This window comes from Sus scrofa, chromosome 6, assembly GCF_000003025.6.
Source record: "Sus scrofa isolate TJ Tabasco breed Duroc chromosome 6, Sscrofa11.1, whole genome shotgun sequence".
Classification (NCBI taxonomy): domain Eukaryota; kingdom Metazoa; phylum Chordata; class Mammalia; order Artiodactyla; family Suidae; genus Sus; species Sus scrofa.
In genome coordinates, this window is record NC_010448.4 from 94,837,370 (window position 1) to 94,864,513 (window position 27,144).

General features: G+C 46.0%; 1 protein-coding gene across 2 annotated transcripts in view; it reads right to left on the reverse strand.

The window, feature by feature from the left end:
- Positions 1–26,737, reverse strand: part of RHBDL2 (rhomboid like 2) — a 42,090-nt gene extending 15,353 nt beyond the window's left edge. The window contains exons 1-4 of one of the 2 annotated variants that reach the window (XM_005665240.3): positions 26,583–26,737; positions 7,468–7,737; positions 4,101–4,249; positions 1,259–1,371 (exon numbers count right to left, since the gene is read on the reverse strand). In XM_005665240.3, the coding sequence (XP_005665297.2) occupies positions 1,259–1,371; positions 4,101–4,249; positions 7,468–7,716 (511 nt within the window). In that variant the 5' untranslated portion in view covers positions 7,717–7,737; positions 26,583–26,737. 2 annotated transcript variants of the gene reach the window in all.

A 27,144-nucleotide genomic window follows, 5' to 3' on the forward strand; every position in this document is an offset into this window, starting at 1 on the left:
GAGTAACTGGTTAAAGAGTACATGGGACCTCTCGGTATTTATTTTTTACAGTGTAAATCTAAATCTCAAAACTAAAATAAATAAACAGATAGACAAGAGTTGTAATATTTTCTTTTCTTTTTTTTTTTTTTGTCTTTTTGCCTTTTCTAGGGCCGCTCCTGCGGCATATGGAGGTTCCCAGGCTAGGAGTCGAATCGGAGCTGTAGCCACCGGCCTACGCCAGAGCCAGAGCAACACCAGATCCAAGCCGTATCTGTGACCTACACCACAGCTCATGGCAACGCCAGATCCTTAACCCACTGAGCAAGGCCAGGGATTGAATCCTCAACCTCATCGTTCCTAGTCAGATTCGTTAACCACTGGGCCACAACGGGAACTCCAAGAGCACCAAGAGTTGTAATATTTTCTGCCCACACACTAATGAATCACCTTTGGCACACCCAATTTTATTTATATTAGCCATGCCTGCGGCATGAGGACATTCCCAGGCCATGGATTGAACCCATGCCACAGCAGTAACAACCCCTTGGCCACCAAGGAACTCCTGGAACACCCAATTTTAGAGATCATTAGCGTATACTGCTCTGCCCAGTCTTTGGGTCCCTTTAGCTATTCTCAACGCTCTCTTGAAGTTCTTTCTTAAATTCAAATTGATCATGTTCTTTCCCAATATCATTAGTCTTGACTCATAAGGACCTTCTAGCTTTAGTCCTTTATCCAATATATACACCTAGACACCAGACTACTCAGATTTTCCAATTGTGCAAAACTCTGTCTGCTTGTGAGTTACCTGAGAATGGGCATAAAGACTTCTCTCTATGCTTATCTTATCTCTAATTAACTTATCTCTAAACCTTATCAGGTACCCTAGCACATATTTGGAATGCAATAAATCTTGATTTAAATGTTTTATGGAGTTCCAGTTGTGGAGCAGCGAAACGAATCTGATTAGGAACCAAGAGGTTTCGGGTTCGATCCCTGGCCTCACTCAGTAGATTAAGGATCCTGAGTTGCCATGAGCTGTGATGTAGGTTGAAGACTCGGCTCGGAACTGATATTACTGTGGCCGTGGTGTAGGCCAGCAGTTGTAGCTCCATTTGGACCCCGAGCCTGGGAACCTCCATAGGCCACAGGTACGGCCCTAAAAAGCAAAAAATTTTTTTTAAAAATTTTAAATTAATGTTGTATTACCTTTGCTTTGTTTATTACCTCCTAGAGTCCAGAGACGTTGATTCTGTGTTACATTCAGAACACTTACCTGCAATCACTCCCGCCAGGTACACCAGCCCCACCCGGAGGCCTTTATGAACCATCTCCAAGGGGATCCCCAAAACAAGCTGCATCACAAGGTTCCCCAGGATGTGCTGAACTCTGCGGAGACAAACACAGCTGTCAAATATCTTCGGAGATTAACGGTCTTTTATGTGTTGTTTCTAGTAAGAACTTGCTTAACTTGAATTCCATTTTCTAATGTTTTTCACATGACTTTTTTAAAAATAAAATCCTATATGGAGCTTCAACATATAAAGCATTTTTTTTCTTTTCTTTGATGGCCACACCCTCAGCATATGGAAGTTCCCAGGCTAGGGGTTGAATCAGAGCATCTGCAGCCTACGGTGCAACACCAGATCCAAGTCGCATCTCTGACCTAAGCCACAGTTTACTGCAACGCCAGATCCTTAACCCACTGAGTAAGGCCAGGGATCGAACCCACATCCTCAGGGAGACAATGTCAGGTCCTTAACCACTAGGCCATGATGGGAACTCCAAGAGGTTTTTGTGCGTACCTGTGAATTTGAACAAGAAGGTCAAAGTGAAGACAAAGTGACTAATAGCACAAAACCCCCAAAGAATCACCTTAAGCATTCTTTCTGCTGCTCAACAGCCAGAGTAGAAGTGGCATAAAGTTGAAATCCTATGATAAACCTGAAAGAGAGATACTAGCTTTTTTTCACCCAAATCTTATCTACCCTTCAAGTTCTAACTTGAATCCATGTCGCCTGTGAAGCCATCCCCATCCTGACCCTCCCCTCTCTCTGTTTATGTTACTGTCACTAATCCAACATCCGTTTCCTTACCCCTTGTCTGCCTCCTCTAGTGAGGCTGGAAGAGCTACTGTGGATTTTCCTAATCTCCCTTAACTAGGGGTAGCTGTGTCACACAGTCCTGGCTAATGAGATGCAGGTCTGGGTGCAGATTTTTTCTCACTGTTAGGAGACTTTTAAGAGAGCTTCTGTCTTGGAGTTCCTGTTGTGGCTCGGCAGATTAAGAACCCAACTAGCATCCATGAGGGTGCAGGTTCAATCCCTGACCTCATTCAGTGGGTTAAGGATCTGCCATTGCCACAAGCTGCCACATAGGTCTCAGATGTGGCTCAGATCTGGCATTGCTGTGGCTGTGATGTAGGCCGGCGGCTGCAATTCCAATTTGACCCCTAGCCTGGGAATTTCCATATGCCCTGGGTGCAGTCCTAAAAAGAGAAGGAAGGAGGGGAGGAGGGGAGGAAGAAAGGAAGGAAGGAAAGAAAAAGAGAGCTTCTGTCTTGACAAAGGGGATGACTGTCACCAGTACTTGGTCCTACCTCTTCCCCCTTCCAGCCTTGAATGCATAGCTTCAGCAGCTGCCTTGAAACCATGAAAGACCAAGGGAAAAGCAGAGATGCCAGCACCAAGAGTCCTGGCTTCATTAAACTGATAGAGCAACCAGCTACCTCTGGGTTTCTTGTATGGGAAAAAAAAATAACCTCCATTTGTTTAAGACCCTGTTACCTTTTTTCGTTACTTGCATCCAGAAACATCCCTAATTTATACAACCCCACATATGACATGTCCTACACAGACTTATGAATTCTTGGGTGCCTTACTATATGTGTCAGGCACTGTAAAAATTGTCATAACCGTTGTCTCCTTTAATCATAGCAACCTTATGAGGTAAGTACTGTTATACCATTTTACACATGGGAAACTGAGGCACAAAGAGGTTAAATAACAATAGTAGACTATAATATTATACTGCCCTGCATTATTATTAACTATTCCCCCCTATAATTTTATTGGGTTCTGTTTTGCTTTGTTGTTTTTGTTGTTGTTGTTGTTGTTGTTGTTTTTGATGCTGCCATAGAGGGAATTGTTTTTCTTTTTTTGTCTTTTTGTCTTTTGAGGGTCGCACCCATAACATATGGAGGTTCCCAGGCTAGGAGTCGAATCAGAGCTACAGCTGCCAGCCTACACCACAGCCACAGCAACGCCAGATCCGAGCCGAGTCTGCAACCTACACCACAGTTCATGGCAACGCCAGATCCCCAACCCCGTAAGCGAGGCCAGGGATCGAACCCACAACTTCATGGTTCCTAGTCGGATTCGTTTCCCCTGTGCCACGACAGGAACTCCTCCCCCTTATAATTTTAAAGTCCTTGAGTGCAGGAGCCACATTTGGTTAGAATATACTTGCTAAATGGAAAAGTAAAGTGTGAAAGTATCCACAGAAACTGGAAATTGGGGATTTTGTCCCTCACCTGTCAAGCCTCTTGATCTCTGTGTCCTACCATGGATCACCTATTTAGCCACTGGCCCAGTCATCATCTTTCAAGGTCTAGGGCCGGGTAGGTTGCATGGATGAGGCTGGCCTCATCTGAAACCCCCAGACTCCACCAAAGAGGTGAGGCCAGCAGCCAGCATCTTCAAGGAAGCACTTAACATCACATAGTTCAGGGAATACACTTTTAATTTGGTAATGATTAGGCCTCATGACTATTCCTATATAAATACCAATATTAGGCAGTTACAATGCAATGCAAGGTACACTGGACTGAGTTAGCACTAATGGGTTGAGATTCTAGCTCTACAACTTAGTTGTGTGACACGGAGCAAGTGACTATATCCCCTAAACTTCAGACATGACACAGTGGGACTCATACCTGCCTCCTAGGGTTGCTGCAGCTCTGCTTCGACCCATAGCCTGGGAACTTCTATATGTCGTGGGTGCAGCACTAAAAAGACAAAAATAAAAATAAAAATAATAATGAAGCACCAAACCAATGTTTGGGGTTGCAATTACTCATAGTCACTTCTTATGCCAGTGACTTAACTGTCCTTCCTTACCCAGCATGGACCAGCATGTATGAGATAAACCTCCAGGCTTCCTCCCTCTTCTCGGGAGTGTAGATGAAGGGACTCTCCAAGATGCCTGTGTCCAAGGTGATCCACTGTTTCTGAGGCTTCCACACAGCATAGTAAATAAACACCACCAGCTGCCAGGGAGGTGCAGACACGAGCGTTAACCACACCTTCTGCAGAGAGTGACCCCATTAGAGCCCGTGAGCGTAACGACCTGTTTCTCAAGAAGGCCACTCCGTAGCATGTGCTCAGAAGAGGACAGGAATGCAATTCCCTGCCATATATCTGACCAGATAACCCTGGGTGTATCCTACTTCCTTCAGAGGTTAGGAGCTGCCCCGGACCTAAGTGTAAAGACAACTCTTTCTGAACGTACTTTCCCCTCTTAAATATCCACTGCCCTCATCGTTCCACCCTCACCATTTGGTCGCTCATGTACAACATTTTTTGCTTGTTTGTTTCCTTGCTTTTTAGGGTCACACACCCACATGGAAGTTCCCAGGCTAGGGGTCGAATCAGAGCTACAGCTGCCGGCCTACACCACAACCACAGCAACTCGGGATTTGAGCCACGTCTGCACCTACGCCACCACTCACGGCAATGATGGATCCCTGACCCACTGAGTGAGGCCAAGGATTGAACCCACATCCTCATGTATACTAGTCAGTTCGTTTCTGCTGCGCCACAACAGGAACTCCTACTGATGTACAACTTAATATGACATTAAGTCACTGCTGGCTTCTGGAGAACAGAGTAGGGAAGGGGAAATATGGTAACTTTACGGTGGGAAAAACCTGGCCAACATGACCTTAACCAAGTCAAGAAGGCTAATGTCACCATCGATGTCATGTGGATGTCCCCGACTCCCTGCAGTGATGGGATGAGAAGGGCACTTCACCTCTGTGGGGTTCCTCCCCCAAGACCCATGACTCCAGTCTAATCATGAGACAAACATGAAACAAACCAAGACTGGGGGACATGCTGCAGGATTCCTGGCGAGTGCTCAAGATGATCCACGCCATGAAAAACAAAGACTGAGAAACTGTCACAGACCAGAGTAGACTGGGGAGATGTGACAACTATACACAGTGTGAGAGTTCCTTGGTGGCTCAGCAGGTTAAGGATCTGGCATTGTCACTACTGTGGCGTAGGTTCAGTCCCTGGCCTGGGAACTTCTACATGCCACAGGTGTGGTCAAAAAAGAACACACTGATCTTTCTGTGAGAGGTAGATCTCCCAGCACTTGCTCCATGACCCTTCTATGGAAAACTTCCCTTTCCATAGCACCGATGATGGCAGTCCTATTTTGTCCTGTGTGACTTCAGCCCATTCATCTTCTCCGCCACATGCATAGCTGATTGTATCAAGGGCAGGGCAGCAAATCCACAGGCTGGAAGGATAACATGAGGCAGGATGCTGAGAAGTAGAAGGATTCCGATTGCTTCCTGGCTGCAGGCTGTTTCACAATAAAACCCATTGAGAGGAGTTCCTGTCATGGCTCAACTGTAATGAACCCGACTACCATCCATGAGGACACGGGTTCGATCCCTGGCCTCACTCAGTGGGTTAAGCATCCAGGTTGTTGTGAGCTGTGGCATAGGTCACAGATGCTGCTTGGATCCTGCATGGCTGTGGCTGTGGCCTAGGCCTGCAGCTACAGCTCCGATATGACCCCTAGGCTGACAACATTCATATGCCGCAGGTGCAGCCCTAAAAAGCAATAAGAAATAAATAAAAATAAAAGATAAAACCCTTTGAGATAATAAATAAATAAAAATAAAAGATAACCCCTAGAGCTATGTCCCTTCCCCCACAACCCAAACAGCCTTTGTCTTCCTTCAGAAATATTTACACAGGAGCCTTATCTTTATCTGAGCCATAAAAGGCTAGGTTCCCATGACAGTTAATTTTATACATCAACCTGGCTAAACCACAATACTCAGATATTTGGTCCAACATCATTCTAGATGTTTCTGTGACTTTGAATAAAGCAGACCACCCTCCAAAATATGGGTGAGCCTCATCCAACCAGTTGAAGGCTTAATAGAACAAAGACTGACCTCCTCTGAGTAAGAAGGAATGGTGCCAGCAAATGGTCTTTGGATTTCAACTGTAAATCATACCCCTAGGTCTCCAATCGGCTGGCTTACCCTGCAGATTTTGAACTTGCCAAGCCTCCACAATTCCATGAGCCAACTCCTTAAAAGAAATGACTCTCTGTCAATATCTGTGTATAGATAGATGACACATAGTTAGATAGATAGATAGATAGATAGATAGATAGATAGATAGATAGATAGATAGATACAGACAGACAGATAGATAGACAGACAGACACTGTGCGTGTGTGTACATCCTATTGGTTCTGCTTCTTCGAAGAACCCTGACTAATATAGTCCCTGATAAGGAAGTTGAGGCATCAGTGGAAATTAAGAGGATATTAGGGACTTTCCAATGCCACTAAAGTCACACCCCACAAACAGCCATCCTCTGCCAATTGCCTTATGAGATATCATGGTGTAGGAGAAAAATCTTGAGTAAGGTGATGCTCAGGAAAAGCCTAGTCTTGGGCGAATCACCAAGTATGTGGCCTTGGGCAAGTCACCCCACCTCTCCAGGCCTTGCACTCTTTTCTGGAAAACAAAAGGGCTGACTAGATCAGAGTCTGAAACCCACTACATGCTGCCCATAGTAGACATCATGAAAGGATCCCATTTTTTTTTTCTTTTTTGTCCACACCCACAGCATATGGAAGTTCCCAGCCCAGAGACTGAACATGAGCCACAGCTGCAGCCAACACCACCATTGAAGCAACACGGATCCTTAACCCCATTTTGTTGGGCCAAGGATTGAACTGGCACCACCACAGAGAGAAGCCAATCATTAATCCATTGCACCATAGCAGGAACTCCAAGGATCCCATTTTTTTTTCCTACTGAAATTTGGAGGCAACCTATAACTCTTCTAACCATATGGCTCGAGACGGACCTTATCAATCAATCAAAGTTGGTTCATGAGACCAAACCAATTTGCAACCCCATGATTCCTTGGTTTCTAAAGCCCCCACCAACTAGAACAAAATGAAGCCACTCAAATTGTGGTCACTGTCAGACAGGGGAGTTGCTTGACAAATAGAACTCAACCCTTGACTGAAAATGTCTGGGAATGTAAGGAAAAGGTGGGACGGGAGCTCTGGAGGGGGTGAGGTCCAGTTCTCTGTGTGTTGTCCTTGCCACCACCAGGCCCTCTTCTTATATGTTTTCCAGTCTCTTATCTAGATCTAATCTGAAGCCCCAGCATGTCTGCAGCCCCCGGGGCCCTTTCACCAGTGCCCACCACCCTGTGTGTTTACCTCGGCGAGGCTGATGGAGATGATGAACACAGGGGGCGGGAGGCAGTTAGCTCTTTCCAGGTACGTTCCTCGCACGGGTTCAGGAAGCATCCATTTTGAGACGATCCTGTGGACCTTGTTATGCTTGAAGGGCTCTTTACCTGCCCTGTCCTCTCTCATTCTCTTCTCTTCTTCCAGCTCGTCTTTCAGCTCTCTATCCATATTCAGATTCACATCCTCCTCTATCTCCACATCATGAGCAGCAGCCATCGTCCTGGGTCCTCCCTCTGCCTAAAAGGGACGTGAATGTCAGGGAAAAACAGATGACCCTACGGTCTTCAGAACATGGCTCTTTCCTGGGCTCTAAGGATCTCCAAGGATCTACTGGTTTCCAGTGCCTTTCCTGGGAGTTAATAGAAGGCTGCTGAGGATCTGGTGCCCAATACATACAATATCCATACCTGCGTCATCAGCGTGTAATTGTGAAAAAGTGCTAGGGTCTCTCCAGTTGAGGGAAAGGACTCCCCAGGAGTCACTTCTGGATCCCTGCTGTCACCACTCAAGGGAAGGACTGGAATTTTGGAATGGCAACTGTACCTCATATACCTGTTCCCTCCCCTCTGCCACTGACTCTCGAGAAATAGGTCAGCAGTGAGTTAAGGCATATCAGAGCCCAAGCCATGCATACACTGCCTAACTGAATTCAGTTTGGTCTAACTTCAGTGAATAGTCTACTTTTCCTTCTTAGTTTCATCTCGCTTCTACTCCCAAGCCAAATGTGCGTCTCTGGTTTCTGATTCAGAATCAAAAATTATTTATGAGTATCTCCTGTGTATCAAGTACAACACTGGGGGCCCCATTATAGGATAAAGAATTAGCCTGCCATTCCCCTCTCAAAAAAAAAATTTTTTTTTTTGGGGGGTCTGTTTGCCATTTCTTGGGCCGCTCGCGGCATATGGAGGTTCCCAGGCTAGGGGTCCAATCGGAGCTGTAGCTGCCAGCCTACGCCAGAGCCACAGCAACGCGGGATCCAAGCCGCATCTGCAACCTACACCACAGCTCACGGCAACGCCGGATCCTTAACCCACTGAGCAAGGGCAGGGACCGAACCCGAAACCTCATGGTTCCTAGTCGGATTCGTTAACCACTGCACCACGACGGGAACTCCTCAAAAAATTTTTAAACCCACATCTTCTCTTTTTAAATTATCAGTGTCCTATCAAAAATGCCACCACTGCCCATTCTGTTGCATACTTGAGTTAAGAAGGCCATTCCTGGGAGCTCCCGTCGTGGCTCAGTGGTTAACAAATCCAACTAGGAACCATGAGGTTGCGGGTTCGATCCCTGGCCTTGATCAGTGGGTTAAGGATCTGGCGTTGCCATGAGCTGTGGTGTAGGGCGAAGATGTGGCTAGATCCCACATTGCCGTGGCTGTGGCACAGGCCAGCAACTGCAGCTCCGATTAGACCCCTAGCCTGGGAACCTCCATATGCCGTGGGAGTGGCCCTAGAAAAGGCAAAAAGACAAAAAAAAAAAAAAAAAAATAAGGACGTACTATATAGCACAGAGCAACCTACACTATACTGTGTAATAACCTATATGGGAAAAGAATCTGAAAAGGAATGAATATATGTATACGTATAACTGATTTACTGTGTTATTCACCAGAAATTAACACAACCTTGTAAGTCAACCATACTCCAATAAAACTTAAGAAATAAATAAATAATAAATAAATAGTGTTGGGGAAACTGGACAGCTACTTGTAAAGAATCAGACTGGCTATTCTCTGACACCTTGCACAAAAAATAAACTCAAAATGGATTAAAAGCTGAAATGGAAGACTTGAAACCATAAAAGTTCTAGAACAAAACACATATAGTCTGCTCTTAAACATCAGACTTAGCAATATTTTTTTAAATATGTCTCCTTAGGCAAGGGAAATAACAGCAAAGATAAACCAATGGGACTATATCAAACTGAAAAGCTTTTACACAGCAAATAAAACTATCAACAAGAGGAAAAGGCTACCTACTGTATGGGAGAAGATACTGACAAATGATATATCTGACAAGAGGTTAATATCCAAAATATACAAAGGACTTATAAAACGCAACTTCAAAAAAACATACAACCCAACTGGAAAATGCGAAGAGGACCTGAATAGACATTTTTCCAAAGAAGACATACAGATGGTTAACAGGCCATAAAGATGCTCAACATCTCTAATCATCGAGGAAATGCAAATCAGAACCACAGCAAGAATCACTTCAAACCTGTCAAAATGGTTTTATTGTCAAAAAGACAACAAATAGCTCCCATTGTGGCACAGCAGAAACAAATCCGACTAGTAACCATGAGATTGCGGGTTTGCTCCCTGGCCTCAATCAGTGGGTTAAGGATCCAGCATTGCTATGAGCTGTGGTATAGGTCGTGGACGTGGCTCAGATCTGGCGTTGCTGTGGCTGTGGTGTGGGCCAGCAGCTGTAGTTCCGGTTTGACCCCTTGCCTGGGAACCTCTATATACTGCAGGTGTGGCCCTAAAAAGCCAAAAAAAAAAAAAAAAGATAAAAAATTACAAGTGTTGGTGAGAATATGGAGAAAAAGAGAGCCTTCTTGCACTGTTGGTGGTGGGATTGTAAATTGATGCAGCCACTATGGAAAAAAATTTGGCGATTCCTCAAAAAAATTAAAAATAGTACTACTATATGATCCAGAAATTCCACTTCTGGGTATTTATCTAAAGATATGGAAGCAACCTAAGGGCCCATTGATAGATGAATGGATAAAGAAGATGTGGTGTGTGGGTGTGTGAGAGAGACAGAGAAAGAGTGAGAGAGAGAGAGAGAGAGAGAGAGAGAGTGAGAGAGAGAGAGAGAGAGAGATGGAATATTACTTAGTCAGGAAAAAGAATGAAATCTTACCATTTGCAACAACATGGATGAACCTAGAGGGTATTATGCTAAGAGAAGTAAGTCAGAGAGACAATGACAAATACTGTTTGAATTCACTTATATGTAGAACCTAAAAAACAAAACAAATAAATAAACACAACCAAACACAAACAGCATAGATACAGAAAACAGAATAAACAAAAGCAATAGCTGTCAGAGGGGAAGGGAGTAGGGGGGAAGAGAAAAAGGAGAGGGAGATCAAGAGTTGCAAACTTTCAGTTACAAAATGAGTCACAGGTATGAAACATACAACATGGGAAATACAGTCAACAATTACATAATAACTTTTGTATGGTGACAAATGGTGGTCATTTTGAATCACTTTGCTATGTACCGGGAACAATTATGCTTCAAAAACAACAAACAAACTCATAGAAAAAGAAATCAGAATTGTGGCTTCCAAAGGTGTGAGTGGGAGGGGAAATTAGATAAAAGCAGTCCAAAGGTGAAAACTTCTAATTATAAGATAAATAAGGAGTTCCCATCGTGGCACAGTGGTTAACAAATATGACTAGGAACTGTGAGGTTGCAGGTTCAACCCCTGGCCTTGCTCAATGGGAAAAGGATCTGCTGTTGCCATGAGCTATGGTGTAGGTCACAGACGCAGCTTGGATCCGGCATTGCTGTGGCTGTGGTATAGACCAGCAGCTGTAGACTCCTAGCCTGGGAACTTCCATATGCTGCAAGTGCGGCCCTAAAAAGCAAAAAAAAAAAAAAAAAAAAAAGAAAGAATAAGTTTAGGAGTTCCCGTTGTGACTCAGCAGTAACAAACCCAGGTAGTATCCATGAGGACTCAGGTTCAATCTCTGGCCTCGCTCAGTGGGTTAAGGATCCTGTGTGGCCACAAGCTGTGACATGGTTTGCAGTTTCAGCTCAGATCTGGCATTGCTGTGGCTGTGGCATAGGCTGGCAGCTGCAGCTCCAGTTCAACCCCTAGCCTGGAAACTTCCATATGCTGTTGGTGTGGCCCTAAAAAGAAAAAAAAAAAAAAAAAAAAAAGGATAAAAAGTTCAGTTAGGAGTTCCCTTGTGGTACAGTGGGTTAAGGATCGAGTGCTGTCCCTGCAGTGACTTAGGTTGCTACTGTGGTACAGATTCAATCCCTGGCCTGAAAACTTTTGCATGACATAGGCGCAGCCAAAAAAAGATAAATAAGAAATAAAAATATGTTCAATTAGGAGTTATTAACATTGTGTCAATATCCCCAAATATGATACTTTCACAAGCAAATAAAATTCCACCTTGTTAAATAACGCAACTTTCTGGAGTTCCCGTCGTCGCTCAGTGGTTAATGAATCCAACTAGGAACCATGAGGTTGCTGGTTCAATCCCTGGCCTTGCTCAGTGGGTTGAGGATCCAGCGTTGCCATGGGCTGTGGTGTAGGTCGCAGACGCGGCTCAGATCCCATGTTGCTGTGGCCCTGGTTGTAGGCCGGCAGCTACAGCTCCGATTAGACCCCTAGCCTGGGAACCTCCATATGCCGCGGGAGTGGCCCAAGAAATGGCAAAAAGACCAAAAAAAATAAAAATAAAAATAACGCAACTTTCTATCTATAAAAGAAGCTAGAAAAACAAGAATTACATTTCCCCTTAATTTTTCTCTTTTTTTTCAAATTTCAAAATTTCCAGAAATTTTACAACTTCAAGCCCATCATTTTACATATTTTAAGAAAATATATTTCCTGTGCTGCAAAGGATTTGGACCTATCCAGTTTAGCCAAGACTCATGGGTGTCTGCTTTCTTCCCCGGTGAAACCAAGCAGGACCCTGCGGGGATCCAGGGCACACAAGCTTGTCTGTGTTCCCCATTTCTTGTTTTTAGGGATTAAGCTTCAGCCTCCACCAACTTCCCCGAGTTCCAAAGGACAGGTTCAAACAGTTGCTAATCAGGGAAGGGAGGGGATGCAGAGACAGGGGAGGAGCAGTCAAGAAACTCTGGTGCAGCCTAGGGGCAGAGTACTGGTTCCTCTTTAAGGAATATACATAACAATGTCTTTGAGATTTTCTGCAGACCTAAAACCCCCAAGAAATGAAAGCCAGAGAGGAGGACCACCAGAACCAGTCCCGGAGCCACTAAACAACAACTTCGAAGAAGAATGAAAGCTTGCATTTACCCAGATCCTTATCTGTGGCCGTTTTTCACTCCCAAACTATAGAACCACCTTCTTCTAATTTCTCCAAAAGGAAGGCACAGTCTTTAGGGCATGAAACTGCTGTGACTTTCTTTGCCTGGCAAATCAATAAAACAATTTTTTTCTCCTTCGCCCAAAACTCTGTCTCCAAGTTTCTATCCTGCACCGGTGGACAGTTTCGGCCACCCCACCCTGGCGTGTGCAGTAAAGGAATGTGATTACTGTAGATTCTAGAAACAGGTTAACGTGTTGGTAGTGATTTTGGCATTTTGTTTTTACCTCTCTTCTCTGTCAAACACAATCACAATCTGACTTCCGTATCCTTCCGTGTGCCTGTTCCTTCAGGACTGAAGCCTCCCTCTGATTCATCTCACTTCCGACGTCTGGTGTTTGATGCTCACAGTGCTGCTTCTCCGGTGACGTTCCCCGTCCCTCCCACCCCTGTTTCTCTTCTGCTCCCACACCTGAATTCCTGAGCTCAATTCACCGCTTTGGAGTGATGAACTCGTTACTGATCAGATTGACAACAATAAAATTCCAACTGCGTGGAAGTGGGTGCAGTTTATGAGTTCATGTAAACTGATGCATGCTTTTTGGAAGACAATTGCTCAGTATCTATAAAATATGAAAGGCATATACCTTTCAACAGAACTTTTTTTTTCTTTTTTTTTTTTTTTTTTTTTTTTTTTTGTCTTTTAGGGCCACACCAGTGGCACACGGCATATGGAGGCTCCCAGTCTAGGGATCCAATTGGAGCTACAGCTGCTGGCCTACGCCACAGCCATTCTGGATCCAAGCCTGTGACCTACACTGCAGCTTGAAGCAACTCAGGATCCTTAACCCCCTGAGCAAGGCCAGGGATCAAACCTGAGTCCTCATGGATACTAGTCTGGTTCATTACTACTGAGCCACAATAGGAACTCCAACAGAACCATTCTACTTCTAGAAATCTATGCTACAAATGTACTTGAGCCAGTACTCCAGGTTGTGTTTCAGAGTTGTTAAATGCAGAACTATTTACAGTCATGAAAAATTGCAAAGAACCTGAATGAATTTGAATCAAGTTGTTGCATTTTCTGGTAGTTCTACTTCTTAGGTAGTTCGTCCTTACACTGTGTTGAAATCTGCTCACCAACACTTCCACTCCTGGATCCAAGGTTTCCCTCCCTAAGGCTTCACAAAGCAAGTCTAATCTAAAGTCAAGTCATTAATTGTGCGGGTGTGGCCCATATACTCCATGGGTTCTACAGGTCAAAGTTGGGATAGAGTATCTGAAAGCACACTTTAGATTACCAGAATTTTCGGAGGCCCAGTTAGATAGAGCAAGAGCCTCAAAACAAGCCAGCAATGGTTACAACACACTACAGTCTCACAGAGATATAAAACACCCACAGCTATCAAATTATTTACATGATCACTCTCATCAGTATTACTCACTGAGTGAAATTATTTGCTGTACTGACTACTTTCTTGCTCATTAAGCAAAGATCATGCAGGTTTCTTGAGCTAGCTTTCATGTTGACTTGATTTGATGTTCTGTTTCACCTCCTCCTCATATCTGCAGCAAGTGGCTGCCAGCTTTCGTTGAAATCATGCGCGAGCGCGGGCGCGCACACACACCACACACACACACATTCAGATCAAAACTGAGTGGCACGCTCTGAAATGTTCTCATCCTCCTCTTAGGGAAAAACTGGAGTAGATTGTTATAAAGAATGTTGGAAGATGGAGTTCCTGTCGTGGCGCAGCGGAAACGAATCTGACTAGAAACCATGAGTTGCAGGTTCGATCCCTGGTCTTGCTCAGTGGGTTAAGGATCCGGTGTTGCCGTGAGCTGTGGTGTAGGTCACAGACATGGCTCGGATCCCACGTTGCTGTGGCTGTGGCGTAGGCCGGCAGCTGCAGCTCCAACTTGACCCCTGGCCTGGGAACTTCCATATGCTGTGGGTGCGGCCCTAAAAAGCAAAAAAAAAAAAAAAAAAAAAAAAAAAAAAAAAAAAATGTTGTAAGAGTAGAAAAGACCCATAGCCTTCTGCTTAAAAATGGAGATGTTCCATCTGCACACTAAGATCCAAAGACCTTCCCTTATGGTTTGCAACTCTTCTTAAGAAAAGGAAGAGTGGCAAGAACTGTCCTACTTCTGACTCTTCCTGCTATAAGCATTGCCTGTGTAATGAATCATGGAGCTAGTGTGTTGACCAAGCACTAGAAAGGGCAGGGCTATGCTCCTTTACCCAGAACTGTCATTTGCCTCTTAAAAAAAACCCTCCCCAGCCTTTTCTTCTGCACCCCCCTGCCCTGATCATTCTCCCATCACTGAGATGTCAGAGGAGACCTGCAGAGCCCCCAAGCTGTAGTGGTAACAAACAGGCTTGTCACCATTCTTTGAGGAGCACCATTCCCTGTGCTTGGCACTGTGAAGACCCCAGTTCTACTCCCCTCAATATCTTACAGAATTAGGAGTTCCCATCACGGCTCAGTGGTTAACGAATCCGACTAGGAATCATGAGGTTGCCAGTTCGATCCCTGCCCTCGCTCAGTGGGTTAAGGATCCAGCATTGCCGTGAGCTGTGGTGTAGGTCGCAGATGCAGCTCGGATCACACGTTGTTGTGGCTCTATCTTAGGCTGGTGGATACAGCTCGATTAGACCCCTACCCTGGGAACCTCCATATACCAAGGGTGTGGCCCTAGAAAAGACAAAAATATATATATCTTACAGAATTATTGTACGAATCAAGTGAAATTATACAAGTTGCCATAATAGTGAGCACTCACTGTGTGCCAGGTTCTAGCCAAACTCCTTTATGAGCATTCTCTTCATTGCCTCTTGCAACAACTTGTAAGGTGGAGTAATAACATCCCCACTTTTTGGATAAGGAAGCTCAGGCTTCCAGCGTAACTTTCTCAAGGTCATATAGCTGGTGAGGAGAAGGCTGGAACAGGAGTCTTTGGAGGTGTCTGACTCCAAAGGCCCTGTGTTATTTCTATGCCTGTGATCTCTACGTAACAAGGCTCAGGAAGTGTGCATATTTATTTTGGTTATTTTCATCCTATCCTTCCCTCTTCCTTAACCTCCCTCCTCTTCCCCCAGCTCCCAAACAGACCCAGACTAGACCCTGGAAGTCCCCAGATGGGAGCTATAGAAGAACTGGCAGGTCTCCAGCCCTAAGGGTGGGTCCAGGAATCCCCACCTCTCCCACTGCTGCCACAGGGAGTCAAGAGGGAGACAGGCAAAGAGGGAAGGAAAAGGATTTGCTTCTCTGAAAACCCCAGGACTAAGTCAGGCTCACCTTCGCTTCTTCATCTCACCAGGAGAGAACTGCCAAGGCCACCAACCTCAGGGCAACCCTTCTTTGGCAGAAGAGCTTTTCAATCATTAGCTTGTGCTGCTTTCCTAGCTGCATTGCAACAAGTAGGTTTCAAATATCTGAATTGTTTTTTTTTTTAACAGCTGGCCCCACCCATTCATTGGTACCAGGCGGGCCCTTGCAGAGGCTGAGGCCAGCCTTGATGTGGCCAGGGTGCCCAGGAGGCTGGGCGGCAGGCTGAGCTGGGTGTACCCAATTGCTGCCCAGCTGGGCCTGGTGGGGAGGATTTTGGTGGTGTTGCTAGGCAACTGGAGTAATTGGAGAGGCCACGGATTGGGCTTCTGGGCCACAGAGACTAATAGCCTCCTTCATCACACTGCAAACCATCATTATGCCCCATTCCAGGGGACTGCAGCAGTCTCTCTGTGGTTATAGCCTGAAAGAGGGCTTTTTTAGCTACAGAAATTAAGAACCAGCTTTTCAAATTTACGGTTGATGGTGGTGGTGGTTTTCTTTTTGCTACATCTCTGAGAATACACTTGAAATAAATAGGCAAAAGATTTTAAAACAAAATGACGACAAAAAAAAAAAATGCCTTTGCAAATTCATTTTCCCCAAAGTTTTCCTTCTTTCTAAAGCAAAGCACACTTGCCCTCAATCATGAAGGCAACCACAGTGGAGACACTGCTTCCGGAGGTGCCTGCATGCCCACTCTGTGTTAAAAGCTTCTTCCTGGAAATCCCACAACTGTGGCTGTGCTTCGGGGTGGGGGGACCAGGGCCTTGGTCATGTACAAGTCCTCTCAGGGAAATAATTTCTTTGTATCTCTCCCATCCGAAGACAAGCATTATAGCCCCTGCTCAGTCTACAGAATCACTTTCACTTGTATTATTTTGATGACTCCTCCCAGCTGCCATGTGAAGAAGATACCACTTTTATTCCCATTTTATAGATGAATGATTCAGGCAAAAAGAGGCACCCATGGGTACATATCTACTCACAGCAAAGCCAGAGCACAGCCCCATCTTCTGAGGCCAGATCCTGGGCCAATCGACTATACCATATTGACTCTCCATGGAGCTTTTTAAGATATTATATATAATATATATTTTTGTACTCTACTGTAATATGAATAGTAGTAATAATAAATAGTAATAAAAATACACACTGGTGTAGAGACACAAAAACTTCTGTGTCTCATACCATCCTCCTCAACACATCGTCCTTGAGTGGTGGGTTTAGCTTTTGTTCTTTTTTTTTTTTCTTTTTAAGGCCACACCTATAGCATATGGAAGTTCCCAGGCTAGGGGTTGAACTGGAGCTGCTGCTGCAGGCCTACCTCACAGCCACAGCAATGCCAGATCCGAGCCACGTCTGCAACCTACACCACAGTTCACAGCCACGCCAGATCCTTAACCCACTGAGCAAGGCCGGGGATCAAACCCACATCCCCACGGACACTATGTTGGGTTCTTAACCCTCTGAGCCACAACAGGAACTCCCCTCACCTTTTTTTTTTTTTTTTTTTGGCTGCACCCACAGCATGTAAAAGTTCCCAGGCCAGGGATTGAACAAGCATCACAGCAGTGACCCAAGCCACTGCAGTAACAACGTTGGATCCTTAACCTGCTATGCTACCAGGGAACTCTGTAGTTGGGCTTTCAAAGCTGCCTCGTGCACACCAAGGAAGGGTCTGGAAGAACTCCCAAAGACAGCCACACTACCTAGGTTAATAGACCAAGCACATCAGAGCACAGGACTAAGGAAAATTCTGACTCTCCTTAACTCAAGGAGTTGGCTCTGTTGTTTTTGTTTGTTTGTTTTTGTCTTTTTTTTTAGGGCCCACACCCGCAGCATATGGAAGTTCCCAGGTGAGGGGCTGAATCAGAAGCTATAGCCGCTGACCTACACCATAGCCACAGCAACACCAGATCCGGCCACGTCTGTGACCTACACCACAACTCAGGGCAACGCTGGATCCTTGACCCACTGAGGGATCAAACCGTGTCCTCATGGATGCTAGTCGGGTTTGTTAACCACTGAGTCACAACAGGAACTCCCAAGTTGGCTCTGTTTGATAGCATTTCAGTCCCTTAAGTAAGAAGGCAGAATCATTGCTTTCATTAGATAGTTGTTGGTACTTTCCAAAATGGCTTTCACTGCCTCCTCTACAATGTTTCTTAAATAATGGTCCATTGATAATGACCAACTGTGCTGATTTGCATGGGACTAGGGATTTCTTGGGGTGTGGGACTTAAGGTGCTAAAATCAGGACAGTTCTGGACAAACCGAGGACAGCCGGTCACCCTGTCATAGACCACTTGCACCTAAATCATCTGGAGAAGTCAGGTGAGGATGGCGGGTTCTTTTTTTTTTTTTTTTTTTTTTTTTTGTCTTTTTATCTTTTTGCCTTTTCGAGGGCCGCTTCCCACGACATATGGAGGTTCCCAGGCTAGGGGTCGAATTGGAGTTGTAGTCACCAGCCTACGCCAGAGCCACAGCAACTCGGGATCCGAGCTGAGTCTGCAACCTGCACCACAGTTCACGGCAACGCTGGATCCTTAACCCACTGAGCAAGGCCAGGGATCAAACCTGCAACCTCATGGTTCCTAGTCGGATTCGTTAACCACTGCAACACAACGAGAACTCCAGGATGGCAGGTTCTAACACTAAGAAAGTGGTTCTCAACCCTGGGTACACTTCAGGATTATCTGAGGAGACTGTAAAACAGCGTTGTGGGAGTTCTCTGATGGCCTAGTGGGTTCTCTGATGGCTCCTGCAGTCTCACGGGTATGGCTCTGGTTGCTGCTGTGTGGTATAACTTCGATCCCTGGCCCAGGAATTCCCACATACTGCCTGTGTGGCAAAAAAGAAAAAAAAATACAAAAGAAAGAAAGAACCTGAACAAATATTGCAACTCTCATTAAAAAATGAAACAAAAAACAAAAAAACAACAAAAAAGAGTTCCCTTCGTGGCTCAGTGGTTGATGAACCTGACTGGGAACCATGAGGTTGAGGGTTCGATCCCTGGCCTTGATCAATGGGTTAAGGATCCGGCGTTGCCGTGAGCTGTGGTGTAGGTCGCAGACAAGGCTCGGACCCCACATTGCTATGGCTGTGGCTGTGGCCGGCAGCTACAGCTCCTATTAGATCCCTAGCCTGGGAACCTCCATATGCCACAGGTGCGGCCCTAGAAAAGACAAACTGGCGTCCTTGTGGATACTAGTCAGGTTTATTAACCAGTGAGCCATGATGGGAACTCCAATAACCAATGAATTCTGATGTGATGTGCATAGTCATTGCACAAGCATGCCCTGAATGTCTTATATATGTTAGGCTCTGGAAACACACATGCACGCATGCAAAAAACAAAACAAAACAAAAGCAAAGCTATTTCCTGTTCCCCAGGCCCTCCCTATCCAGTGGGGAATAAAGACCTATAAACTGTTCCAACACTATATATATAGGCGCTCCCCCCCAACCCCAGGGGATATGTTCCAAGTGCCCCAGTGGATTCCTGAAACTGCAGAGAGCACCAAATGCTATATACACTACATTTTTCCTATACGTACATATCTATGATAAAGTTTAATTTATAGGAGTTCCTGCTCCGCCATAGTGGGCTAATGATACGGCTCATCTCTGTGGTATTGCCAGTTCGATTCCCAGCCCAGCACAGTGGGTTAAGGATCTATCTGGCTTTGCGCAGCTTCCACAGATATGGCTCGGATTCAGTCCCAGGCCAGGGAATTTCCAAATATCGAGAGTGTTGCCAAAAGCAGAAAGAAAAAAAAAGTTTAATTTATAAGTTAGGCACAGTAAGACACTAACAACAAAAACTAATAATAAAATAGAATAATTTAAATATACTGTAATAAGGAATTCCCATTGTGGCTCAGCGGAAATGAATCTGACTATTAACTATGAGGTTGCAGGTTCAATCCCTAGCCTTGCTCAGTGGATTAAGGATCTGGTGTTGCTGTAAGCTATGGTGTAGGTTGCAGATGTGGCTTGATCCCGCTTTGCTGTGGCTGTGGTGTAGGCTGGCAGCTGTAGCTCTGATTAGACCCCTAGCCTGGGAACCTCCATATGCTGTGGGTGTGGCCCTAAAACGCAAAGCAATAAAATAAAATAAAATAAAATAAAAATTCTGTGAACAGAGTCTCTCACTTTCTCTCAAAATGTCTTTTGTTGTATAAATGCAATAACTAAACACCAGGCACTGACTAAACACCATGCACTGACTCTAACTTTGGCAGTTCAAGGTGTGACAGCAAAACTAGCACCAATTTCTTGTTCCTGCTTCACATTTTCACAGGTAGATTTGTCCTTACTGTAGATCTTAACAACCTTAACATACAAATTTTTTTTTCCTTTCCTTATTAAGTCAAGCGTGTTCCCATTTTCACGTACTAGAAGCCCATTACAGCTTCTCAGTGGTATATCTGAACCGCCAGCACCACTATTCTTGTGCTTTGGGGCCATTATGGAGCAAAATAAGGATGACTTGATCACAAGCACTGAGATACTGAGACTGATAACTGAGTCTGCTCCTGGGAGATCAGGCAGGATACATCGGACAAAGAGATGATTCACAGCTCTGGGAGGGACAAAGCTGGACAGCTCAAGATTCCATCATGCTACTCAGAACAGTACACAATTTAAAACTTATGAATTGTTCATTACTGGAATTTTCCATTTAACGTTTTCAGACCAAGGTTGACCTCGGGTAACTGAAATGAGGGAAAGCAAAACCGCAGGTGAGGGGGGTTAAATGAACTGTGGTTTAGATTTAGAAATGGATCAGCATCATCAAGGCAGTTGTGGTCATTCAGTTTCCAGAACCCCAGTGTGGTCAATTAAAGACAGAGCATATTACCCGCCATTCCTCCACTAAAAGGTGAGTTTGTTTCCCTCTCTTTGAATCTGGGCCAGCCCTTCGACACAGCAGAAGTAGTATTGGGTGCCTCCCAGGCAGCCCCACTTTTGTTCCTCTTGGAATGCTCCCTCTTTGATGTCTGACACCAACCAAGAAGGTTGACCTACTCTGAGGCCACCATGTGCTGAGGAAGCCCAAGCTTCTCTTACGGGGAGAGAGGCCTCGTAGAAGAGCACCAAGGTGCCAGACCTGTGAGTGAAGCCTTCTCGGCCCCTCCAGCCCAACTCATCCACCAACTGGACACAGCCAAGGGAATGACCCCAGCTGACACCACACTCGGCAGAACTGCTCAGCTGAACCCAAATTGCAGACCCACAGAATCATGGCAAAATAACAAGGTTGCTGTTGTGAACTACCGCATTCTATAGTGATTTTTCACACAGCAACAGCTACTGCCACACCTCATGAGAACTAGAAGAAAACATGACGTCCCAGACCATTCTGCATTTTGGGTGACATTGTTCATCTTCACGGCCCTCAGCAGAGCAGACTGCAGATGTCTCACCTGAAACAGCCTCCCAGTTAGTCTCCATCTCTCTTTCCATTCCTGCCCCGCCTCCAGTACAAAACAAAACACAGCCATGCGTCTGAGTACATCAACTCTCTGCTTAAGAATCCTTCAGTGAGGAGTTCCTGTTGCGACTCAGTGGTTAACAAACCCAACTAGTATTCACGAGCATGCAGGTTCCGTCCCTGGCCTCACGCAGTGGGTTAAGGATCTGGCATTGCTGTGAGCTGTGGTGTAGTTGCTGGGGCTGTGGCATAGACCAGCAGCTACAGCTCCAATTCGACCCCTAGCCTGGGAACCTCATATGTCACAAGTGCGGCCCTAAAAATATATATAGTCCTCCAATGACTTCCCATTGTCTTCAGGATAAATACAGGATCCTTGCAATGACTGATAAGTCCTGCATGCCCTAGCTCCTGCCTCTTTGTAGCCTTCTACCACTTTCCTGTAATATCTCCAGGGGACACCCCGGAGCCTTCTTTCTGAGGCACACACCAAGCTCTCTCCTGCCTTGGGGTCTTTGCACCTGCTGTTCTCTCTGCCTAACACTTTCTCCTCCACCCCCCCACCCCAAACCCCAAAACAGACACTCAGGGCTAGCTCCTTCATAACAAACTGTGCGTGAAGCCTTTTCTGGCCTCTCCAAGGTGGTGGCCCAGCCTTGGCCCATCCCATATACGCTATCACATCCCCCTGCTTTCTCACTTTCGGTGCTTACCACTATCTAAAATTATCTAGTTTATTTATTTGTCATCTGCCTCTTCCCATTAGAATATAAGCTCCAGGAAAGTAAGAAACGCTTTTTACTCCATCTAAAGGGGCTTATTGGGAGTTCCCGTCATGGCTCAGTGGTAAGGAACCTGACTAATATGAGCCCTGGCCTGAGAATTTCCATATGCTGCAGGTGCTGCCCTAAAATGAACAAAAAAAAAAAAAAGTGCTTATTAGGTATTTGCTGAATAAACCACCAATGCGTGGAATAAGGAAGGAAGGAGGAAGGATGGAGTAATTGCAATGACATTACTGCAGAGAGCCCTGATCTGTTTTGTGACCATTTTACTAATTTACTCTAATGTAGGTATGTTGTCCAAAGTAGATGTTGCATGTTTCATGTCATGCTGATTTTTTCTAAACCAATCATTAAATGCCATCACATAAGAGAAATTGTAAACGATGCCATGCATCACATAATGCAGCAGCTAAATTGGAGCGTTTTTATCTGAGACCTAGGACATGGGCCATGCTAAATAAGAAGACTAAGAACAGGAGTTCCCGTCGTGGCACAGTGGTTAACGAATCCGACTAGGAACCATGAGGTTGCGGGTTCGGTCCCTGCCCTTGCTCAGTGGGTTGACGATCCGGCGTTGCCGTGAGCTGTGGTGTAGGTTGCAGACGTGGCTCGGATCCCGCGTTGCTGTGGCTCTGGGTAGGCCGGTGGCTACAGCTCCGATTCAACCCCTAGCCTGGGAAACTCCATATGCCGCAGGAGCAGCCCAAGAAATAGCAACAACAACAACAAAGGACAAAAAGACCAAAAAAAAGACAAAAAAAAAAAAAAAAAAAAAAAAGACTAAGAACAGCAGGAGTAAAAACCACGGCATTAGGTCTTCTTAGATAAGTGAACCCTGCTCTGGCAATTCACCAAATTTTATCTGGGAGAAAAAAAAGCTTCTGATTTCATTAAGATTTTCTGTGATGTCCTCTGCAGGCCAGCGATTTCATGACATTGCTTTTTTTTCTTTTTTGGCCATTTTTGGCGCCCCAGGATCCCTAACCCACTGTGCTGGGCGGGGTATGGAGCCTGCCACCCAGTGGCTCCCAAGACACCACTGATGCCCTTGAGCCACAGCGGCAGCACCAATAATGGTAGCTTTCTAGCTTAATTTGGCAGCTACATAGTAACTCAATTAGCAGAATAAATGAATCGCAAACTATAAGCTTAATTTTCCAATGTGTAACTACCCTCTGTGGAAAATATAAACATCATTTAAAAAATCTGAAAATTAAAAAAAATTTTAATTAAAAAAAATAAAGAAAACCCCGGTTCATGCTCCAGTTCTGCCCTGCTTACCTCCCAGCATGCCACTTCACCTCACCTGTCGGGATTCTCGTCCCCACCATACGGCACACACATAGTGACGCCACACACCTGTAATCTTCACACTTGTTGTTCATGAATCCCCACAAGAATTTTGGAAAAGCTGTGTGACTCTCACACATTTTTAAGTCAATAACTGAAATTACTTTTTACAAATTAAAATTCATTCCAAGACAGAACTTTTTGGCATAGTCTTTATTAGAGATATGCTTTAGATATATTTTCTTCCAAACCTTGGAGCTACAGATTTAGTTTGTTCAGTTTATGGAAAATGTTTACGATATAATCCAGTTGTCACAAGTCCTCACTGTCAACCCAATCAGCCAAACCAGAATAATTTTCTGTCTATAACTGAATCTACCTTCATTATTTTTCCTTGTTGCCTTTAAGTCTTTTTTTTTTTTTTTTGGCGCACCTGAGGCATATGGAGGGTCCCAGGCTAGGGGTCGAATCGGAGCTACAGCTGCCAGCCTACACCACAGCCATAGCAATGCAGGATTCAAGGCAGTTCTGCGACCTACACCGCGGCTCACAGCAAAGCCGAATCTTTACCCCACTGAGCGGGGCCAGGGATGGAAACTTCATTCTCATGGATGTTAGTCAGATTTGTTTCCAATGAGCCACAACAGGAACTCCCAAGTCATTAATTTTTTATTGAGGTATACATTGATTTACAGTATTATATTTGAGGTGTACAACAGTGATTCAAATTTCTATAGATTATACTCCACTTTTGTGGCCACACACCCACGGCATGTGGAAGTTCCCCAGTCAGGGGTCACACAGCAGTGACAATGCCAGGTCCTTAACCTACCAGGCCACCAGGGAACTCCAGGTTATAAAATAGTGCCTAGATTCCCTGTTCTGTACAATAGATCCTTGTACCTTATTGAACACATAGTAGTCTGAACCTTGATATCCTCCCCCACCTTGCCACTCCCCCAACCTCACCCCATTGGTAACCACTAGTGTCAGCCACACTGAGCCACTAGAAATTCTAGCTCCCACTCTCCACTAGGTCTTTTCACACGCATCTCCCTCTCCTAGAATATCTCACCTCCCTAATTTGTTCTGCTAAAGTCTTAACACCTCCTCTGTATAGCCTTATTGGACACCTACCCTGTGCCTGCCACCGTGCTAGGCACGGGATGAACAGTGACGAACAAAGCAGATATAGTAGAATTAAATGCCCCTCTTGGAGTTCCCATCGCGGCTCAAGGGAAATCAATCTGACTAGTATCCATGAGGATGCAGATCCCTGGCCCTGCTCGGTGGATTGAGGACACGGTATTGCCATGAGCTGTGGTGTAGGTCACAGACACAGCTCCAATCTGGTGTTGCTGTGGCTGTGGCATAGGCTGGCAGCTGTAGCTCCAATTCTACCCCTGACCTGGTAATCTCCATATGCATCGGGTGCGGCCCTTAAAAAAAAAGACAGAAGTGTGCTCTTTCCCACTTGGGTGAAGCAGCCCAGAGCAGGAGATGCACAGGAAGTGAGAAGCCCATGTCTCAGAGATGGGAGCAATGATGATGCCCTTTTGTTCGAAAGATACAAAAGAGATACAGAGAAACTTGAAGGACAGCAAGGAGGTGAACAAAGCACATGGAGTCTGACCTAGATTTGAATTCTGGATCCACCCACTACTTTTTCACCATGTGACCTTAGGCACATGCCCTCATCTGTTTCTATCTTCATTTCCTCATCTGTAAAATGGGCCTAATAATAATTGAACAGGGTTGTGAGTAAATGAGATTCTGCATGTAAAAGCCTGTAGCTTGAGGCCAGGCAGAGTCTGGTTTTTGGAATTGGTAGTTCCCATCATTTGCTAGATGTGAGTATGCAAATTCAAAAATGCAGCTGGACAAGGAGTTCCCGTCATGGCTCTGTGGTTAACGAATCCAACTAGGAACCATGAGGTTGCAGGTTCAATCCCTGGCCTTGCTCAGTGGATTAGGGATCCAGCGTTGCCACGAGCTGTGGTGTAGCTCACAGATGCAGCTCGGATCTGGCGTTGTTGTTGCTGCAGCTCCAATTAGACCCCTAGCCTGGGAACTTCCATATGCCATGGATGCAGCCCTAGAAAAGACGAAAAACAAACGAACAAACAAAAAATACAGCTGGACAGCCTCCATTCCCTCCAACTGGAGGTCCCAGCCCAGTCCTCGTTCTCACCTCCAACTGGTAGGAGGCTCTTTCCCCATTCAGCCCCGGCCCTTCACCACCTCCCCCTTCACTCCTGGCTCAGCGTTTACAGGCCCACCCAAGAGCCTTCAAGGCCAGGGTGGTCCCATACCTCCACCTGCGGATGGACGGGAAGGTAGCGGTTTCAGAGGGGCGGGGCAGGAAGGGGGTGAAAGAAGAGAAGAACACAGATGTTTATTGAGGCTCCACGGTGTGCCTAGCACCCGGCTTGGTGCTAGTCATGTGTCACCTCATGTCACCTTCATAACAGTACCATTTACAGATGAGGAAACTCAGGCTCAGGAAGAGGTGGGATAGGCATCCGAGTGTCTCCATGACTCGGAAATGAGTTTCCACTCTGCCACGCTGTCCACCAGCTTACAGATAATTATTGCCCCTTTGTGAAATAAATTTCGGTTTTCTTATCCCCAGGAAGAACGGAAATCGTGTGTCCCACCCCTAACCCCACTCAGATAATCCAGGCTCATTCTCAACCAACCAACAAACAATAGAAAATGAAAAGTGAACATAATCCCTCAGACACTGGTACCAGGAAGGAGAAAACACATAACCCTGGAAACTCGACTTGCAGGAAGAAGCCAAACTGTCTGCCAGGGCTGTGGTCTCCAGGGACACAGATCAGGAAGCCCAGGAGGAATGGCTCAGCTGGAGGGCCAAAAAAAAAAAAAACTGGGGGGCAGGAGTTGGGGCAGGTTCCTGGGGAGAATGGGACGAAGGGAGAGAAGGAAGGCCAATGATTGACCAGGGCTGGGAAGAGCAGTGGGTTACCTGGTCCCTGCGCCCTGGACCCTGTGGAGGGGGAGCCAAAGACAGCCCCCTGCCTGCTGGCCCCACATTTTAAAAAAGAAAGTAACAGAATCCCAAGCAGCGCCTCCTAAAAGCTGCTCCGGAAGGAGGTTACCAAGGGAGTGTCCCACAGCTGGCCCGGGGCCTCGGGCTCTGCCGGCTGCTCCCCATGGAGGGCTGGTCCCCCGCTACCGGCTCCCACGCTTACCTCGGGAGGCCAAAGGGTGTCCCAGGCAGAACTGGCTGCTCCTTGAGTTCCAGACGTCCTGGGTCAAGGGGCTGCCTGAGCTGCCCCGGAGTTCCTGCCCTGCCGGGCACTCCTAGGCCCCTCCCCAAGTTAAAATCCTCCGGACAAGTTCCCGCCCCGCCTGCCCGCCCAGCCCCAGGGGAGGGAGCCCAAGGAGATCCTCTCCCAGCCGATCCGGGCCTGGGCTGGGCCAGCCAGCTCGGCAGTCTCAGCCCTGGGCTGGCCCTGGATGAATGAGTCGCCTGCTCTGCCTGCCTGGGTCTGAGCCAGGGCGCCTGTGACCACCTCTTTGCTCTTTCTTCTTGGCCTTGGCCCTGAAGGCCAATCCTCCTGCAAAGTCCTACCCTCCTGGGTCTCCTGCCCGCTGTTCTCAGCTGTCTGGAGGAAGACCTCAGCTGGAAGCCTCCTTTCTTTTCCCACCTTCCCATTTCCTGATTCCTCTCACTGGCTCTACTCAAGAGGGCTCACTGATGCAGTGCGCAGGGATCAGTGCCCCAAGGCGCAGAGCAAGGCAGAGTTGGGT